The sequence below is a fragment of the Tubulanus polymorphus genome, chromosome 10 (assembly GCF_964204645.1).
Source record: "Tubulanus polymorphus chromosome 10, tnTubPoly1.2, whole genome shotgun sequence".
Classification (NCBI taxonomy): domain Eukaryota; kingdom Metazoa; phylum Nemertea; class Palaeonemertea; order Tubulaniformes; family Tubulanidae; genus Tubulanus; species Tubulanus polymorphus.
In genome coordinates this window covers 8300050-8321942 of record NC_134034.1, presented here as the reverse complement: position 1 = coordinate 8321942, position 21893 = coordinate 8300050, and the positions used below count along the sequence as shown (strand labels likewise).

The following is a 21893-nucleotide window of genomic DNA, read 5'->3' as shown; positions in this document are numbered from 1 at the left end:
TATATGGTACGCTTGTTCGACTAGCGATAGGCAGTATCTAAAATATTCATTATATGGGATTCGAACGTGAACATCTACATCGATAGATGCTTACTCTGTTAGATGTGATATATCTCGAACCACAACGCCACGCACGTGGGTAACGTTTGTTTTGTTTATTTATTTCCGGGTTTTTCAGGTTAAACTGCGCGCTGCGACCCGAAACTGGCTGAAAGAGAAATAATTATGGAAAGTTCACATCAAAAATTAGAAGAAGACAAAGCCGTTGATGGACTGAGCCATCACGAAGTTGGAGTTGCGAGGGTTAAAGAAATGTAAGTAGGCCCGTGGGTAGTTAGTAGAATCCAATCGTTGGTGGTAAGCTTTTCGGAAATACGTCATCTCGGTAATAAAGGATGACCGTATACAAACGTTACTCGTTAGGGATGACCACAGGGACCTGACAAAAAAAATTTTTGACCCCAGTATCCTGTAGGTACTATATATAAAAAAACAAGGGAGCCAACTCTCCGTCAGATCGGTCGTCCAACTGATCATCCTACTGATGCCGCTCATACGTTCCAGTCCAGAAACCGACCTACTTCAACATCCTCTCGTAATCCTGATCGACGCGCTCCAAATCCGGTTTTTAACAAACGCTCATTCAATTATCGCTCGAACCCGGTCCGTAACGGTACTGGTAACTTCAATAACAACTACAGTTCGTTCTCTGGTGAAATCGTTCACCAGCTCGGAAATTTGCTGCAATCTGTTTTCAGGGACCGTCGCTAGGCTCTTTTCATGGTGCTCCCTACGTGTAGTATTAAACTTACTTTTAAGTTACTTAAATCCTGTTACTCATTACTAGTTTGTATATCCTTTCGCGTTATTTTATCTGTTCTATTGATATTGTGTGCTTTTATCCTATTCTAGCTTTTGTGTATAATTGGTGTGTTCTCGGATTTTCCTCCTCTTATTTAGTCTCATTTATTCATGTCACCCTCGAAATTTCTTAGCAGAATTAGTTGTGGTTTTTGGAATGTTGATGGCCTCCACAGCAGAATTGCTGGCCATCGCACATGTAAACTATCAAATGTTGATATTCAAAGTATTATCTGTAAATACGATATTTTTGGGCTTGTGGAGACACACTGTTCAAAAGATGATATTCTAGACTTTGAGGGCTACAAAATTTTCCAAAACATCCGTCCGCGAAGTAAAAACGCCTCCCGCAATTATGGTGGTACTGCTATTCTTATCAAAGACGAGATTAAGGAAGGGGTCAAGGTCCTTCCCGTCACTTCGAATGAACTGTTATGGGTTCGGCTCTGTAAATCCTTTTTCAATCTAGAATATGATATCTTTTTAGCTGTGGTCTACATAAGCCCCCTTTCTTCCACGGCTTCTAAACTGGGTGACGATATTTTTGATCTCTTAGAAAGTGATCTAGCATTTTATTCGGCCAAGGGTCATTGTCTCCTTTTAGGCGATTTTAATGCCAAAACGGCTACCTACCCTGACTACTGTAGTGATATCCCTAACAACACTGATATCTCTGACTACATTGACCCGCTAGCTGATCAGGTTTTGCGTAGATACAATTCGGACAACCACCCTATTGATGCCCATGGTAAAAATCTGCTTAATCTGTGTAAAAACTCTAGCTTCCGTATATTAAATGGCCGTTGCCTGGGTGATACCTTAGGCTCCTTCACCTGTTACAGCCACTCTGGTTCTCCCAGTGTCATCGATTACTCTATCTGCTCGGTTGATATGTTGCCAATCATTGACCTGTTTCACGTTGACTCCCCCAACCTATACTCCATCCATTGTGTACTATCCACTGTTATCTCTGCGCGTTTTAGTGTCGAGTGTTCGGTTCCCTCCTCTACTGACTCGCATCAAAATTCATCTGTGAAGGTTATTTGGAACCGTGGTGACGATACGAAATTCATGGCTGCGCTCGCTTCCCATGACGTTTCGAAGGACATCTCATCTCTAACCAACAGTCAAGCTGACGTCAATAATAATGTCACCGATCTCTGTTCTATTTTTGATAAAGCCTGTCTGAAAGCTGGCATTAAGCGTAAACGTCCTAACCAAGCTAAAGCGAGACCTCCACACCTCACTAGTCGTTCTAATAAATGGTTTGACTCTGAATGCTCCGCTCTCAAGAAAGAGATCCTGTCCCTTGCTCCTTATCTTCGTAAACACCCTTATGACCACCGTTTGCTCTGTAGATTCCGTTTGTTGAAGAAGAAGTATAAAACCCTCCTAAATCGCAAAAAGTCGTCTTATAAAAACCTCATTCTCTCTCAGATGGAGCTACTCCGTTCCAAAGACCCCAGAGAATACTGGAATTTATTTGATAACCTAAGAAACATTGACAAACCCTCGTTTAAGTCTAATATAAGTTTAGCCCAGTGGTCAAGTCACTTCACTAGTCTCCTTAATACCTCTCTTGGCAACATTCATCCTCTCTCCGAAAATAGAATTGAATCCATACTAGCCTGCCATAATCATTCTACGTCGCCCCTGAACCACGAGATTTCCTTCAATGAAATCTCCTCTGCTATCTCAAAACTCAGGTGTGGCAAAGCCCATGGCACTGATAATATATGTAACGAAATGATTAAGGCTGGCCATAGCCTATTGCTCCCTGTACTCCATAAAATCTTTAACCAAATTCTGTCGACCGGTGTTTTTCCTGACCCCTGGCGCTGTAATATCCTTCACCCTGTTTTCAAAAAGGGGACAGAAATCTTTGTTCTAATTATCGGGGGATTGCTGTCAGTAGCAATCTATGTAAACTTTTTTGTAGTGTTCTCTATCAATGCCTTTATGACTTTTCACTTACCAACCATCTCATCCCTCAGTGCCAAATTGGTTTCCAGAAAGGTATGCGCACTGCCGACCACATATTAACCCTTAAAACAATCATTGACAAATATATCAAAAAACTCTCTAAACAAAAACTCTACTGCTGCTTTGTCGACTTCCGGTCTGCTTTTGACTCCATCCAACGTACTGCCCTTCTATCTAAATTGTCTCAACTGGGCATAGGTGGTAAATTTCTATATGTTATTGAAAATATTTATTCTGATGTGAAATATGTAGTAAAAAGCAACGGTGATTTTAGCTCTGTCATCGGTTCCAATGTTGGTGTCAAACAAGGTTGTGTACTAAGTCCTATCCTGTTTAATTTATTTATAAGTGATCTTCCCCTTATCTTTGACGAATGTGACCCGGTTTCCTTACATGATGTAGATATAAACTGCTTACTTTATGCCGACGACCTTGTCATTATTAGCAAATCCCACTCTGGTGTACAGTGTGCCCTTAATAAACTGGCCCTTTATTGTAATACGTGGGGTCTATCTGTTAACCTTGCCAAAACTAAAATAATTATATTCAATAAGGGGGGTCGGATCATCAGCAAACTTTCTTTCTTCTATTCAGGCTCTCCAATCGAAATTGTCAACAGCTATTGTTATCTAGGTATCACGTTCACTCCTTCTGGTAAATTTAATAATGCATGTGACCTCCTGCTTGAATGTGCTTCTAAGGCCCTATTTAAATTAAAAACTATTAATATCAGGGATTGTGTCTCTACTGCATATTTTCTCTTTAACAGCCTTATCCGTCCCATTATCGGTTATTGTACTGAGGTCTGGTGTTCCTTCTTTGATTCCAAGCTGGAACCCTCTAATTTTTATAACACCTGTAACTCTCTGCCCTGCGAAAAGCTTTATCTGAACTTTGGCAAATACTTACTTGGTGTAAACAAAAGGTCCGTTAATGCGGCTGTTCGCGGCGACTTAGGCCAGTTCCCCTTGCTTATATCATTTATTCCCCTGATGGTTAAATTTTGGTTTCGTCTTTGTAAATTGAATCCTGCCTCATTAGTGTATAAATCCTATCTGGACTGTGTGCAATGTATGGACACACTCCCAAATTGGTGTTCTGGAATTTTCTCAATACTAAAATCATTTGATCTTCATGGTGTTTGGTCTAATCATGGCTCCAACCACCCCAATAAAATTATCAAGCTGCTCCAGTCTAAAATGTATCTCTTATATTCTTCTTCGTGGCTATTTCAAATCAACGACAGTAATTCCAACCCCAAATTAAGAACTTATAAACTTTTTAAAAAACGCTTTGAATTAGAAAAATATATTATTTCGAACTCTTTCCTTAAAAGACGCGAATTTTCCAAACTGCGTCTCGGTTCCCATCAGCTTAGAATCGAGACGGGGCGTCACTGTCGTCCATTTTTACCAGCCAATGAGAGATTTTGCCTCTACTGTACTGTAAATAAAGTCGTTGAGGACGAATCCCACTTTTTACTCGAGTGTCCCTCGCTTCATCCTGCCAGAGTTTCCATTTTATCCTCATTTGTATGTTTCACAGAGTTTGAGTCTTTTTGTGTTTTCGATAAATTCATATTTTTGATGTCCTATAACAACGGAGACTATGAAATTGCCAGCCTTATGTGTAACCTAGTTAACTCTTTACTTGCCCTCCGTTCAACACTTTGATTCTTTTATATTATATTCACTTGATTGTATTGCCACCTAGTTTCCTTGCTGTAGTATTATATTTTGTTTTACGTTTAACATATTTTATTTGTAAATATTCTCTATTCCTATGTTATCCATTATAAAAGCGATTTTAAATGTATGTCCACTCTTGTACTGTTTTCCCTGTGTCTTGATGTTAATATTTTATTGCATGTCATTTCCTATGTAACTTGTGTATTATATGGAGCAATAACTTGAATTACATTATTTTATTATATTATCTTGTTGTAATTTTCTAGTGTAATTTAATTCGTGAATAAAGTATAATAATAATATAATAATAATAATATAATAATAATATAATAATAATATAATAATAATAAAATTAAAGTTCAAGTTCAAGGTCGATAGGTATGTCACTTCAACAACAGTTCGTAACTTCGTTATTGATAATCCAATCCGCTTCAAGTAAGATTATTCTTAAAGATAGCGAATTTCTGCGTTAGACTGGGTGGTTTGAGAAAGATTTGAGTGCCTTTGAGAATGTTAAATCGTTCGTTTAATCCGAAAAAATCGGCAAAATCCGTCTGTACCTCACCAGCCTGGAAGTAAATATGACCATAGGCACTTGAATATGGGCTTTGACCTTGTTGGTGCGTCAAAAATGATATAATTTATCGTAATCTACGATAAAAACACCAACGGGGTTGCCATCTTAATTATCCATGATGCAACTGTTTTACCCATGATCCAATGCCCATTCCTCGTGTATCTAACTATACTATACAGAAAGGCTGGAAACGCTCCTATCTCCGTAATGCTTAAATCTACCCGCAAATATCGGGACAGATGACGTCACAGCAATCCCGAAGAGGCATCGCGAATTTTCAAAAAATCAATTTTGTTGCCAGTTAAAATCTTTAATGGAGCTAAAACAGTGTCAATGTTTCCAAATAATCATCTACAATTGAAATTATGAGCGCTTCTTAGGGCCTATATTTCAGGATTAAAATTCACACTAAGGACGTACTTCGGCAATCATCGGCAGTGTTCGGCTGTCCCGATAATTGCGGGTAGATTTAAGCATTACGGAGATAGGATCGTTTCCAGCCTTTCTGTATAGTATAGTTAAACGACGGGCGCGCGTTGCATCATGGGTAAAATATTATAAAACATGGCGGATTATCGAAGTAGGAACAACGTATCGCTGGTGAATCATTAAATATTTATCCATTATCAAAGCCCATATTCAAGTGCCTGTGATATGACCATGATTTTTGAAAACAAACTGCGCTTTCGACCAGAAATTCTGAACCGATTTTTACAAACGAATACTTTTTGGAAAGATTGGACCCTGAACTTACTTCTGAATATCGTTATTTCCGTTTTAATTGATAATCTTGTTCATAGGGAATATAAAACCGGGCCGAGATTGAAAAACGGCTCCTCTCATTACCGTGGTCGCCGCATGGTGGCGCCAGCTGATGAGTACCGCACTCAATGCTTTAACGCGATGTTTTCTAATCACATTTTTGCGCATTTTAAGAATAACTACAACAAATACCTATTCTTAGATTAATTACATAAATGTAAGATATTTTGTCAAATTTGCGATGTGTTTCCGCGTCAAAAGTTTTTTATTTGAATTCTCGATTTTCGTATTAAGCGCGGAGCTATGATTAATGGCCGCCATGTCGCGATTTTGAAACCCGTTTTCGATCTCGATCAAATTTTGCGTTCGCTACAGACAGGATTTTCATTTTAATCAGAAATAACGATATGCAGAGGTAAGATCCGATTCTAAGCTTTCCAAAAAGCCCTCGTTTGTAAAAATCGGTTCAGAATTTCTGATCGAAAGCGCCATTTGTTTTAAAAAATCATGGTCATATTTACTTCCAGGCTGGTGCGGTACAGACGGATTTTGCCGATTTTTTTCGGATTAATCGAACGATTTAACAATCTCAAAGGCACTCAAATCTTTCTCAAACCACCCAGTCTAACGCAGAAATTCGTTATCTTTAAGAATAATCTTTCTTAAAGCGGATTTGATTATCAATAACGAAGTTACGAACTGTTGAAGTGACATACCTATCGACCGATCTGACGGAGAGTTGGCTCCCTTGTCTTTTTATATATAGTACCTAGGATACTGGGGTCGAACATTTTTAGCCCACTTGGGACTTTAGTCCCAGCGGGCTATTGCGTTCACTTTTCGTCCGTCGTCCGTCCGAAGACGGAATCCAGTTATTTTTGGAAGTTTTGAAGACGCTTCAAGGTAACGTCTTGATATTTGGGTTACACATGTATCTACCCTAGACCTATCTTCAGCCCAAAAACAGGCCCTGTCAGAATCAAGATGGCCGACTGGCAGCCATTGTTCGCCAAAATCAGCACTTTTTACACATTTTTGAACTTTTTGAGGGAAATTTTGAAGACGCTTTGATCAATTAGCTTGATCTTTCGGATATATGTGAATCCCCCCAGGGCCCATCAGCATAACAAAAATTAGGTCGATCGGACTCAAGATGGTCGTCCTATGACCTTTTCAGTGCCCAAAAATGTTAATTTTGGCCCGAATCCTGAGTCCTGTAGCTTCCTACTGGTTTGCCATTTGTGATGGGTATTCTTTGGAAAGGGATGTTTTATACCTGAGACAGGTATTTTTCATCAGCCAATTATGACGCAATTGGCGGCCATCTTGGTGTCACCAGTACTCATTCGTAAGTGGGAAAAAGTTTTTCCACATTATATTGATACCTAAAAAAGTGTATTTTGCTACCACAATCAATTAGAAAGTTGTAGCTCATAATGTGTGCTATGATTGTGGTGAGTTTCAAGGTAATTGGATTTCGTATATGGCCACCAGGGGGCGTTGAATAATACAATATCTTCGCATTTCTTTATTATATTCGTACCTATGCATATTTTGTAACCACAATCCATTGGAAAGTTGTAGCTCATGACATCATCTATGATTGTTGCTAGTTTTAAGGACATTAGTTTTTCTATATTGTCACCAGGGGGCGTTGAATAGTACTAAGTATTTCCTTATTCTATTGGTACCTAGGCATATTTTGTTACCATGATCAATTGCAAAGTTGTAGTTCATGACATGTTCTATGATTGTGGTGAGTTTCGAGGTCATTGGGTTTTGAATATGGTCACCAGGGGGCGTTGAATAGTAGAATAACTTAGTACTTCCATATTAAATTGGTAATGAGGCATATTTTGTTATCACAATCAATTACAAAATCGTAGCTGCTGACATGTTCTATGATTGTGGTGAGTTTCAAGGTCATTGGTTTTTGTATATGGTCACCAGGGGGCGTTGAATATTGAAATTGTTAGATTGTTGAGCATTTGGAACCACTTCCAGAGTGGGCATGGTGTCCCTGGACCCCTAGTTTCATGTAGTGTGATCTTCAGGGCAGCTAAAATGGGCTTGTCTTATCATGTAAGGATATATTAACAGAAAATGAACATTATCGCCACATAGCCTATGATAATCACCTTAATTTCCAGTAAGGCCTCTTACACGCATTGTAAAAGACTAATTCCTAAACACACAATCCACGCACACGCGCAACCGAGCTCGGTATCCCTTCGCTGTCCCGTCAATTTTTCTAACCCCAAAAAGCCCAAGTCCACATATCTAACAATCTCATCTATCTTTCTTTTTAACGGAGCAGAACGCTTGTCCACTGAAGAATTACAATTCGTAACTTTCTAACGGAGTAGAACACTTTTCTACTGAAGAATTACAAGTCGTAACTTTCTGACGGAGTAGAACACTTTTCTACGGAAGAATTACAAAAATTTATAAGTCATGGCTTATCTATTTACATGGCATCAACAATGTTTATAGCGTCCACTGAATAGTTCCAGACTCCAAAGCCTGCAACAGACCCGCAGCTGACACACCTTTTTTTGTAAGGCAATCAGCTAGTTGTTTATTCGAGTCGATCCAACGCAGCTCTTTCAGCGCACCATTTTCAATAACTTCTTTTATAGCAGCTATATCGATTCTGAGATGTTTCTCAGTGACTGCTTTGTTGGAAACGACTGCTTCACACAGCGATTTACTATCAGTGAGGCATATCACATCAACTAAACCAAACTCCTTTCTGCCAAACATAAGCTCAGTGTACATCAATCATAAAGGTAAGGCGGCATCAACCGCATCCGCTAAAGCTAACGTCTAAAATAGCCACCTTGAGTACCGCCATCAGATAAATTCCCTAATGATGCATCACAATAAACCAACATTCTAGAATTCTTCAGATACTGAAATTGTATGCTGACATTTTCAGCTTTAGCCCTTTTAATCACTTTATTCAACGCCAAAATATCTCCAACTTTTCCTTTCTTTATTGAGGATGCAAGCTGGCAGACATCGAATATTAAATCTGGTCTTGTTTGACGGCCAAGCCACAGAAGCTGACCTACTTTTTTTCTCATCGCTGTCTTCTCATTTTCAGTAAGACAATCACTTTGGTTTTGTGCCCGGACACTACTAATTTTTACGAATTCTAAATTTTGCTTATAGAAATCCTGATCGAGAGTCATGACATCTTGCGATATGTTTAGATGCATACCAACATATCTGAAAGCCTGTACATCTTCCCTTCCAACGATAAATTTCTCTCGAATCTTGCAGATAACAGTTTTTTCAAATGATTCATCACCTCTCCATAGAAAATCATCAACATGACATAATAGTATGCCAGTAAGTAGACCATTCTCATCAAGCCAGTAGAAAACAGCTGGGTCATATTGACATATCCTTGCTCCCATACCAGACAAGGTGGATTTTACCTTCTTGTACCAACACAGAGAAGCATCACTGAGACCATAAACGCATTTTTTTAACTGCCATAAATAACCATTTTCACAGGATTCTTTAGGGGGTAGCCTACCAAAAAGACTTGTCTGTCAAAGTTGTCTCCTTGGAGAAAAGCACTTTTAATGTCCATTGACTTGGGCAGCCATTTTTTTTTAGCAAGGATAGTTAGCGCTATTTTCTGCGACTCACTGGAACATGTAGGTGAATCTCTTTCAGCAGACAGTTCTTTTTCTTCGAACCCTCTCGCTACCAGTCTAGCTTTAGGTACCAGAACACCCTCTTTTTCTTTCATATTACAGATCCATCTAGTAGATACGGCACGCTGACCACTATCTTTGACTCTTTTGTACACTCCATGGTCTTTCCTGCTTTTTAGCTCTGCTTCTTTAGCTTGGTCAAAAATCCCATATTGCGCTACTAATACATCGGCATCGTCAATCGTTGGTTCGAGAACTTGAAGATTATCTAACTGATTTATATCCACTGAACTCTGATATCTCTCGCCATCTGAATTTACTGTTGCAATATTGTACCAGTCTTTATATTGTCCAGTTTTCTTTCCAGCTCTGCCTATGATGGTCCCTACCTGTGTGTTTCCATTTACTTCAAATTTAATCTGCTGACCCTTTTTTAAGGTTGGCTTCTCATTATCAACCACTCCCTGATTCAAAGCGTCATCAGAACTGTTCACATTTCCGACCGTGTTGGGCAAAGTCTGGTTCTCAGATAACATATTATCAACAACTATTTCTTCAAGTCGCGCTGCAGTCCCAGTAGATGCGCCGTCAACTTTCTCGTTATCACTGGAATCCTGTTCGTTGTTGATTTTCTCGTCATCACTGTCATTATTTGACTGTACAACTGCCGGTTGGGTTTCATTTCTTACGGCAAACTTATCTTATTGTTGATAACGTTTGTGGTCGTAAGGTTGATGATTAATCTCAGATACAGCTTTTTTAAACCGACATGTGTGTACTCTAATGAGCTGACCACCATGTCGAACAAATACCACAACTCCGTCCTGGCCAATAACTCAAGCAGGTCCTTTCCATGTTGACTGGTCGGGCCTTTTATAGAACACCTTGTCACCACTTCTATAAATTTCATCATTGTGAGTTCGAACCTGTTTTCGAAGGGCCCTTCTTATCTTCTCAGAACATTCAGCCTGAGTAAATGCCTGTCTTGCAGCAAACAGAGTCGTAATGTGTTTTGCAATACCATTAGCTGTGGTACTTCCTTCTAATGCAGGCAGTTTGTCACATAAGACTGATGGTAAGTTGGGATTACAGCCGAAAACTAGTTGATGTGCACTATACCCATGAATAGTACTTAGTGTATTCGTCGCCATTAGAGCCCAAGCTAAAGCTGTCTCCCAGTCACAATCTCTATCGTCCTTGATTTTTGTAACAATTTCAGTTAGTGTCCTATTGTGCCTTTCACAAATTCCGTTACTCCACGGACTATACGCTGCCGTAGTCAATATTTCGATGCCAAACTGTCCTCCCATTTCAATCATTTCTTCATTCATAAACTCACCACCATTGTCACTGAACAATCTTTTCGGTGGGCCGAAAACGCTAATCCAGTGCTTAATGAATTCATCCATAACATCATGCGCTCTTTTAGACTTTAAAATAGCACCCGCACTGTATCGCGTGTAGAGATCAATGATATGAAGATACCATAATGATTCTCCTAACTGATGTAGATCTACTGCAACTGTGTCATTCCAATCTGAGGCCATGGGTAGCGAGACAGTTGGACGACTTAATGTTCTCTTGTACTTTTCACATAAATGGCACTGAGTAACGACTCTTTCTAGAGCTTGACGAGTTTCTGCATCACTGATTCCTGCTTTCTCTAGAAGATTTTTCAACTTTTCTAAAGAAGCATGTCCAAATTGACGATGGAGTTTTAACATAGCCCTCTCTTTACTCTTCACATCGTCAGCAGTCTGAAGGATCAATACCGCTTCACTACAAAAATCATCGTTATAATATCTATCACGACAGATATTAACACAGTAATGTCCCATAGAAGTTTGCTCCAATTTGATATTCCTCCCGAACATATGGACTTTATCATTACCTTCATTTATTATGGCATCTGCTTTTTTTAATGACGCTTTGCTAAGGAGCAGAGGAAGATCTACATAACGACGTCTGTAGATAATCGGCACGTATGACCATCAAAGTTTGCAGGGATGATAACATTCTCAGACGAAAGTACTTTCCTACCGTCACCAAAACGGAAAAACCTGTTAGAAGATGTGACGACAATCTTATCCCTTTCGGAAGGTGATAATGAGTCAACATAATCATGGAGCCACTTCTTACCGCACACAGTTCTAGTACATCCAGTATCAATAACAGCGGCACCCAGAGCCTCTGTCATGAAAATTGTGTTGTCTTGTCCAGAGCTCTTCGTGAAAAGGACAACCTCATCAGAAACCTCTTCGTGTTGCATAGCATGCACTTCATCTGCCTTATGCGGACAGTTCTTAGCCCAGTGAAAAAGTACTGCCACAAACAGCACATCTAGTTCTCCGTCCAGATCTATCTATGGGATTCGTGCCCCTCGGCACATTCGTGCTAGTTACACTAGAGCGTCTAGTCTGAAAGCCTGCACGGCCCCGTGAGCCAAATCCAGATCTATGTTGAGCACCACGATTTTCCTGATTTGCATACAATGTATTATGTTCTTCACCTTTGACCTTCACATCAGTACCATAACGTCGAAATTCATCATAATTGTCATCAGTAGACTGTTTGACTTTTGCCTCTCCAAATATCCGCTTGAGAGCAGATTTCATACTTGCTAATGTGAGGGTAGGTGAAGCTGTGAGAGCAAGCTGCTTCTCTTTTTGTTGTAATCCAGCTCCATCCAAGATTTTAAATGCCAACACAGCTTCCGGTAACTGCATGTTGCGTTTAACACACCGGTTGTTGAGCCTTTCAAATTCGATTATATAATCATTAATTGACATACCTTCAGTCCGTTTAAACTTCTCAAAAGCTGTGTATATTGAGTATGCAATATCCGTGTCACCAGTCTTAAAAACCGTATCCAATTTTGTAAGCAAAGATTTCATTCCATCGTCAGCATTCAACGATGCCGTTGACAGCTCAAGAGCAGCAGCCCTCGCTTGTCCTTGTAATGTCAACGTCACTGCTAAAGCCTGCTTTTTGACATCTAAATCCGTAACTAGTTTCCATATCTCAATCTCATCTTTCCACGATTGGTAATCCGTCGCTTTATCCAACAGCGGCGGATTTTTGTAGGCAACTGACGCCATTTTGAAATGTACCAGCAATTTTTTAGTAGCTCACCGCACTACCAATCAAATTTAGTTGTTTCGCTCTGCTACCATTTGATAATCACCTTAATTTCCAGTAAGGCCTCTTACACGCATTGTAAAAGACTAATTCCTAAACACACAATCCACGCACACGCTCAACCGAGCTCGGTATCCCTTCGCTGTCCCGTCAATTTTTCTAACCCCAAAAAGCCCAAGTCCACATATCTAACAGCCTATACCTCTAAACTATTTATTTTATATGAAGTGTTACCTCTCCATCTCACGGTTCTTTGTCAACTAAGCTTTGATTAATCCCCCCTCCACCCCAATTTCAAATGCACAGGTAAATGTCGTCACAGGATTGACTGGTAAGATTAACAATGCCAGACTTGTTCTCTCGATGAGATCTTCCTGACCAATTACTTATTGGGACCAGGTCAGCAGCCACGCCACTTCTTTGAAAGCATATTACGCTTTCTTCCCTTTTGCTTCTCAAGATTATCATGTCGGTGATATTCTGGGCCATTTGTCCTTTATTTTGATTTAAGGTTGTTATTGGAATTTTGCCACACTATTGGAATTAAGTTGAGGAAACTTTTATTTAGTGCTTTTCTTATGGTGAGCGATTTGGGGATGATTGTGCTGACGAGTATTGTATTGATGATATATACAGAATTCAGAAGTGACATACCTATCGACTGATCTGACGGAGAGTTGGCTCCTTGTCTTTTTAGCCAACTTGGGACTTTAGTCCCAGCGGGCTATTGCGTTCACTTTTCGTCCGTTGTCCATCCGTTCGTCCGTAGACGGAATCCAGTTATTTTGGGAAGTTTTGAAAACGCTTCAAGGTAATGTCTTGATATTTGGTTTATACATGAATCTACCCTAGACACATCTTCAGCCCAAGAACTGGCCCTGTCAGAATCAAGACGGCCGACTGGCAGCCATTGTTGTTCAGAAAATCAGCACTTTTTGAACTTTTCGAGGGAAATTTTGAAGACGCTTGAATCAATTACCTTGATCTTTTGTATATATTTGAACCCCTGAGGGCCCATCTCCATCAGAAAAATTGGATCGATCGGACTCAAGATGTCCTTCCTATGACCTTTTTAGTGCCCAAAAATGTCAATTTTGGCCCAAATTCTGAGTCCTGTAGCTTCCTACTGGTTTGTCATTTCTCATGGCAATTTGTGATGGGTATTCTTCGGAAAGGGATGTTTTATACAAGGGGTATTTTTGATTTTTTTACCTAAGCATATTGTGTTACCACGATCAATTGGAAAGTTCTAGCTCATAAATTGTTCTATGGTTTTGGTGAGTTTCGAGGTCATTACTTTTTGTATATGGCCACTAGGAGGCGTTGAATAATACGATAACTTAGTATTTCTATATTATATTTGTATCTATGCATATTTTGTTACCACAATCAATTGCAACGTTGTAGCTCATGACATCAACTATGATTGTGGCAAGTTTTAAGGACATTAGTTATTCTATATGGTCAGGGGGTGTTGAATAGTTACGAATAACTTAGTATTATTAGAGATTGGTAGGCTCCTATCTAGGCATATTTTGTTACCATGATCAATTGCAAAGTTGTCGAATAAACACTATAATCCGTGTATACTGTAGATAAATGAGGAAATCCCACTACGATCAAATTTATTATAATGAAACCACAACGTTGCGGCTGTTGACTAACAGCCATCATCAGGTGGAATGACCAGAAAAACAAGTAACAAAGCATATAAACTCACAGGATCTAAAATAGAAGCAGTGTGTCAAAACTAAAGATAAAAAGACCAGGCAATAAAACATCAAGGGGTACCGTAGAAACCACATCAATTCTAAACAGTTCAGAGTAAAAACAAATTATGTAACTAAGTGAAGTGGACTGAAGAGGCGATAACAGAGTGACACATAGTGACATTAACCCAAATCAAATAAAGAGTTGATGTGTCTGGATAATAATTGGTTGTGTGGAGAAAAACCAGTATTTAAATGAGTAGATAAATTGGATTTCGAAAGTTTCCATATAAGGGCTGATTCCACTATGTGTCTCTTATGAAAATCTTTACAAGGATAAATAAGTTTCGAATTCTGAAAGTCAAATTGGTGATTGGTTGTTTAGACATGATTTGCTATTCCACTCTCAGGCTTTTGGTTGCGGATATCTATTTTGTGTTCTTTAATACGCTGACTAAGATTACATCCCGTTTCGCCGATGTACATCATTTTACAATCTTTACATGGTATCTTATAAACCCCGGACTCAATTAGCTCACTGTTGGGTTTATTTTTGGTTAAAACATTAGTGAGTTTGTTATTATACTGAAAGACTAATCTAGTGTCGATGGTGCTTAATGTGGATTTAAAGCGTTCCAAAATAGGTAAATACGGGATTATAATATTCTTTTGAGCTCTGCGTTTTGTGGTCAGGTCATTACGTCCAAAGTGAGAAATTCGGGCTTTGAAATAAGCTTTGTTCAAAATTTTGTCTGGATAGGCTAGTTTGTTGAGAGCAGTTCTTATATGTTTGATTTCTTTATCTTAAAACATTTGATCACAAATACGTAGAGCTCGTAGAAATAATCCTTGGACTATTCCAATTTTGATGTTCAAAGGAGTAAATGAGAAAAAATGAAGATAAGCTTCAGCATTAGTCGGTTTTCTATATACAGAGAATTTCAAATTTGTTTTGAAATTATGAATGAGTACATCGAGAAACGGGATGCAGTTATTTTCTTCCCACTCAAAAGTGAAATTCAAAGTAGGATATAAAGAGTTCAAATAATGTAAGAAACAATTCACATTAAAATTGGGGGAAACTAAACAAAGAATATCATCAACGTAACGTCGCCAAATTTTGGAGGAAGAATTTCACTTTCGACATGTTCCATAAATAAACCAGCTAGAAACAGGGGAAAGTGGATTCCTCATAGCCATGCCAAAAATCTAAAATAATAAATTTGTTCGTATAATTTTAAAATTCAAAGTGTGGGATTTCCTCATTTATCAATTGCAAAGTTGTAGTTCATGACATGTTCTATGAATGTGGTGAGTTTCAAGGTCATTGGGTTTTGCATATGGTCACCAGGGGGTGTTGAATAGTAGAATAACTTAGTATTTCCATATTAAATTGGTAAGGAGGCATATTTTGTTATCACAATCAATTACAAAATCGTAGCTGCTGACATATTCTATGATTGTGGTGAGTTTCAATGTTTTTGGTATGGTCACCAGGGGGCATTGAATATTGAAATTGTTAGATTGTTGAGCATTTGAAACCACTTCCCAAGTGGGCATGGTGTCCCTGGACCCCTAGTTAAATTTTTAACATGCCGGGAAATCCAAGCATTTTTATAGGCTTACCTGAACGGCACTGCCCCGCTCCGTGGTTAGCCGTTTCTACAAATATTGACGTATGTAATAAGTTTATATGACGTAAGCGTTCGTCTGACTCTCCATTTATACAAGTATTGACGTACTGGTAGTATTTCAACTTATTGGGACGACATAGATCAAATTCTTTTGTAGGGGCGTATGATTATCATAGAAGGGTGCCAAAAAATAACAGAGACTGATTTTAAAGTTTTCAAATTTTCAAGTGCAAGGACATTTACGGGCACGGGTCAATTTCCCGAGATCTCACATCGTTTTTACATGCACAGGTGATCACGTAGCACATATTCATAGGCGTTTTTGATAAGCTCCTACTAAATTCACGTGCAGTGAATTGAAATGTTGGAAGTTCTACGTAAAAAATGCCTCTTTCTGCAGATTTTCTTCTAGTTTGGTAATTTTGTTAATTGTTTGAATATTAAAAATCTGTTTTTTATGTATGGTAATTTCAGGTACATTGACAAAGATCACAAAACGAAACTGTCTATGGAATATTTAACGTCGGACGCTAAACAGCAATTGCTCGAATCATCAGAAAATGTGGACCAAGGCACTGAAGATGATGGGCAACCACCAAGTAAAAAGCGGAAAGGCAAACGATTCAAATTAATTGGGAAAAACCAAAATCGTCGTAAACATAATCGATTGAATTTTGCCAGCCGGCTGTGTCCGACGATTGTCAATGATACTCATTGTAGCTACGGAGATAAATGTAGATTTTTACACGATGTTGACAAATATTTTGAGACTAAACCTAATGACTTAGGGATTAGTTGTTATGTGTTTGAGCAGACAGGATATTGTCGATTCGGTGTAACTTGCCGTTTTGCATCTTCTCATTTGACTGACAAGAAAGAGAACGTTGTCAATGATGAACTATTGTGTAAATCGAAAAATGATTTTCAATACCGATATGATTTCAACAAAGGCCTACAGGTAGCTTTGCGACAAAAACGACACTGTTTCCCTCGGTCGGAAATATTTTTCAAAGCAGAAAATATCGTCCCGCAATTTGAAACAAAAGTAACATCAAAAACAATGATCACATCTACAAGTCAAAACGTATCAGCCCAGGCAGATTGTGTAACTGCTAATGTTCAGTCCAATGCAGGATGTATTGATAGCGGTGATGTTAAACTTGATGTGAATCATTCTTCTCGAGCTGGAGCTCTTACCGACGAAGATGTCATTCGACTGCGTCCGAATGAAAAAAAAACCGTAAGTCATCCATAAATAGAAGAAAGAACTTCCAACAGATTTAATTCAATCAGAATTAGTACTATTTTTCAAGTTGAAAAGATAGACACTGGGATTTTGGCTTCAGTACAATCATGACTCAATTAGGTGCATGGATAGCCTGTCATATTTGATTGAAGGTCATGAAAGGAACATGCAGTGTTTTGACATTTCCTATTTATTATTATCATTTAATAATGTTATCCCTTCTGTTCCCCCTAACTTTGAACCCATATATTTGTCCATGCAAAATGGCTAATGACTAAGAATCCTGAAATATTTGATCCACAAATATTATTGCGTGACTGTTTTCAGTTTCATTCTGACTAACCTGGTACATAGAAATTTTTTATCATTTATTTCATTTCGGTTTTCAGATCGACTTTAGCAACAAACTCTATTTAGCTCCTTTGACCACAGTATGTATAAGAAAACGATTTATTTAAATACCCTCTTCCTTCATATTTGTGTGGTATCATTTCTCAATGATTCATTTGTTATAGGTTGGTAATTTGCCATTTCGTCGAGTATGTAAAGAATATGGAGTTGATATTACTTGTGGTGAAATGGCTATGGCCACAAATCTGCTACAAGGGCAACAATCTGAATGGGCTCTCTTAAAACGTCATTCATCTGAAGATATATTTGGTGCTCAGGTAATAATTGCTCCATTAGTGAATTCCATGTCATTAAAAATTAGTGAAGTAATTACTATAATGATACATCATGGGATCTCGAATGTGTAAGAAATAGATCCTAAAACGTATATATCTGCCAATTCTACTTTCATGAATTTATACCTGACTACCGTACAGTGCATGATGAGTTAGTTCCAGTCCAATTGTATGTTGATGTAACAATGTATTTTGAACTAAGCTTAAGCTGATTTGTTCTGTATCGTATGTATATGTTTATAGCTTTGTGGTAGTCACGTAGACAGTATGACTCGATGTGCCGAACTCATACAATCAAAAGTCTGTTTAGATTTTGTTGATATCAACTGTGGATGTCCTATTGATCTTGTCTTCAATAAGGTATGTACTACAAATGAGCAATGTTTTGTTTTGCTACACATCTATATTTTGAATGAGATGTTGCTTTTCAGCCCATTTGCATTCAGTGTGAAGCCCACTTGGGGCGTCTGCCCCAGGGACCAGTTTCATTAAAGGGGTGGTTAACTTCAAAACAAAAACAAAAATGCTCAATTGATGACTCTTGAAAATTGACCAAAAAGGTTTGTAATTGTTGAACATTCAATAGGCCAGGTAACACTGACTAAGCACTGGTCAATAGGGACTTGCTGACCACTGATCAGTTAGTCAAGATGCTAAACTCTTACCGCTGGATAGAGGCCACTGTTCATACCTGTCAACACACTACTGACCAATCATCAGAACACTGATTACCCAGTATAGGGAACAATAAACAAAAAATCTTTGTTTTCTCTTACTCGTTGTAATTTCTTCAATTGATTCATGTATCATTCTTTTTTATTTTTTTCTTACTTCACATTACCCATGGCTTTATAAAGGTAGCTTATTGGCTAACTGGAGCATGAGAAAAAGTGATTTTACATTCTCCTAGGGATGGGTCTATACTGTATTATGTATTAAGGTACTGTATCTTCACTCATGTAGCATTTTTGGTTTACCTTTGTCAGCGATATGATGTTGGCATTGAGCCAATTCATGTAAAATCGCGGTACATTTTTTTATTTGAGCATTTGTTTCATTGGTTCTCGGCTTAAACGACGTATAATTGATGCGATTGAAGACATGGCGAACCTTCGTCGATGACATGGTCAACTGAGTTAAAATTCTACGAAAAACGTTTTTGGCGGGAAAATTCTTAGCTCTCGCGTATAAAATTGCAATGACCTCGATTGGGGGGCGTCGTCTCTACGAGCGAATGGGAATGGGATTGGCTGTTTTTGGGATATACGGGGAATTCTGGCGCTACTAAAATAATTATGGGAAAGCTATAGAATGGCGTACGTTTCATTGGACTAGGTGCCGTATATGTGCCGATTTCAAATGCTCATTGCTGGTGAGGATGTAATTATTTCACTCATCTGCCATAGGTATTGTTTCATTTTAATACCCGGTGATTGTTTTGATTGACATTGAGGTGTAAGTGAATATTCACTTACACTAGGCCTCCACATGCACGCGGAGTGCTACACCACACACACACACACAAGCTCGTACAGTACACTACAGTGATGCTGTAAAGGCTGGCTTATGTCGACATGCAACGCGACGCCTACCGACTCCTACCGACGCAACTGAGAGCGACCGCGATCGCAGCCCAGCTTATGTCGACTGCGCTCCGATTCCCAGCAACTGAGGCCGACTAGCGGGATACTAGATCCGCCCAGTTGCTTCCCTGCTTATGTCGGTACGATTACTGGCAACTTAGCGGACGGACCACCGATGATCACGTGATAAGCATTTTGACAATAGATTTGAATTATTTTGAATTATTAGGAAATTTAATTCCAGTAGATAAGCTATTTCTTTAAGATCTTATTCTTTCTGATTCTCTTTTGAATACAATGTGCTAGCGACATCATATAAAGATGGCAGGTCACCCCATAATTCTACCAATTTCGTTTCTAGATCTTCAGTCAATCATCTGCCATGCTGAAAGTTTGGTTTACGTATGGAACTGCTTGAATTTTGAAAGTTAATGACTAATTACTAATGACGCTAACTAGCGGTCATAATTTGTACTATGTATATGTGGTCTCTCATTGGCTGGAATTGCTGCGCTCAATTGCTGCGTCGCAGATGAGCTTATGTCGGTTGCGATTGAAAGCAACTGTCCGCCTACCGTAGGCCGGAGTAGAACATGGGCAACTAGCTAGATACGGCTTGCGACGAGTCGGTAGGCGTCGGGTTGCCGTCGCAAGCCGGCTTATGTCGAACCGATAGAGCAGCAACTGACGGCCTCTCGTAGGCCGCTAGTTGCCGCTAATCGGCGATAAACCCAGTTGCGTCGGTAGGCGTCATGTTGCTTGTCGACATAAGCCAGCCTTTTAACGCGTGAACGTTTGACTTGAAAATAGGCTGAATAATCGTAGCAGAAGATGAGCGCTGTGTTTTCTGTTCGATAGAATTTGTAATAAATTGTTATTTTTTGTGACCTGAAAATACTAAGCAGCAAACTATAAGGTCTGTCGAGGTCTGAATATTGTAGTGGTAAATTCCTGGATTTAAAACGATCTAATAGCCGATTACTTCTGTACCGGTATTTTAGCTTCCGTGGCCAACATTGGAAGAGGTTTCCAAGACCTAATATTCAGCCACCCTCTGATATGTGACATCATATGAATTTTAGGCCATCCCAAAATAATGGTCTGTTTGTCGTAACCCGACCAACTCGACTTCAGAGGTACCGAGTGAAAACTTTTTTCTGGGATTCATTGAAATAAATTTTATTTTTGATAAAAACGGCCGACCGACCGACCCACTGCCGGCGTATGAGCTACGTATGTTTGAATTCTAGTGTGCATCGTGTGAAAACATGCCTTGACATGTGGCCTAGTTTAAGTTTCCAAGAAACAGGCAGTGTTCCAATAAGCTGCCATTCATTCTAACAGTGACTGTATTAAAGCTGGTAACGTAAAAGCGCGCACATATTCAATGTACTGTTTCAATTTTAACACAGAGATGACGCTCTGGACGAAGTTATAATTTTAGAATAATTCTTGAAATCTACGCTATTAGACAAATTTCCCGTGCACAACGTAGATGTTTTTTAGCCCACTTGGGACTTTAGTCCCAGCGGGCTATTGCGTTCACTTTTTGTCTGTCGTCCGTCCGTTCGAGCGTCCGTCCGTCCGTAGACGGAATCCAGTTATTTTTGGAAGTTTTTAAGACGCTTCAAGGTAATGTCTTGATATTTGGGTTACACATGTAGCTACCCTAGACACATCTTCAAGCGTATTTTGCTACCACAATCAATTAGAAAGTTGTAGCTCATAACGTGTTCTATGATTGTGGTGAGTTTCAAGGTAATTGGATTTCGTATATGGCCACCAGGGGCGTTGAATAATACAATATCTTCGCATTTCTTTATTATATTCGTACCTATGCATATTTTGTAACCACAATCAATTGGAAAGTTGTAGCTCATGACATCATTTATGATTGTTGCGAGTTTTAAGGACATTAGTTTTTCTATATGGTCACCAGGTGGCGTTGAATAGTAGAATAACTTAGTATTTCCTTATTATATTGGTACCTAGGCATATTTTGTTACCATGATCAATTGCAAAGTTGTAGTTCATGACATGTTCTATGATTGTGGTGAGATTCGAGGTCATTGGGTTTTGAATGTGGTCACCAGGGGGCGTTGAATAGTAGAATGACTTAGTATTTCCATATTAAATTGGTAATGAGGCATATTTTGTAATCACAATCAATTACAAAATCGTAGCTGCTGACATGTTCTATGATTGTGGTGAGTTTCAAGGTCGTTGATTTTTGTATATGGTCACCAGGGGGCGTTGAATATTGAAATTGTTAGATTGTTGAGCATTTGAAACCACTTCCCAAGTGGGCATGGTGTCCCTGGACCCCTAGTTTTGCGATATTTTTTCCATGTAAAAAAG

General features: G+C 38.9%; 1 protein-coding gene across 3 annotated transcripts in view; it reads left to right on the top strand.

Moving 5' to 3' along the window:
- The first annotated feature begins 136 nt into the window (after positions 1-136).
- LOC141912057 (tRNA-dihydrouridine(47) synthase [NAD(P)(+)]-like) overlaps positions 137-21893 on the top strand; it is a 64409-nt gene continuing 42652 nt past the window's right edge. For 2 of the 3 annotated variants that reach the window (XM_074803235.1, XM_074803233.1), the window contains exons 1-5: positions 137-314; positions 16495-17260; positions 17656-17697; positions 17782-17934; positions 18196-18312. In XM_074803235.1, the coding sequence (XP_074659336.1) occupies positions 226-314; positions 16495-17260; positions 17656-17697; positions 17782-17934; positions 18196-18312 (1167 nt within the window). In that variant the 5' untranslated portion in view covers positions 137-225. Of the gene's footprint in view, positions 315-8552; positions 8661-16494; positions 17261-17655; positions 17698-17781; positions 17935-18195; positions 18313-21893 lie in introns of those variants that run through there. The other variant, XM_074803234.1, reaches the window with a different exon arrangement.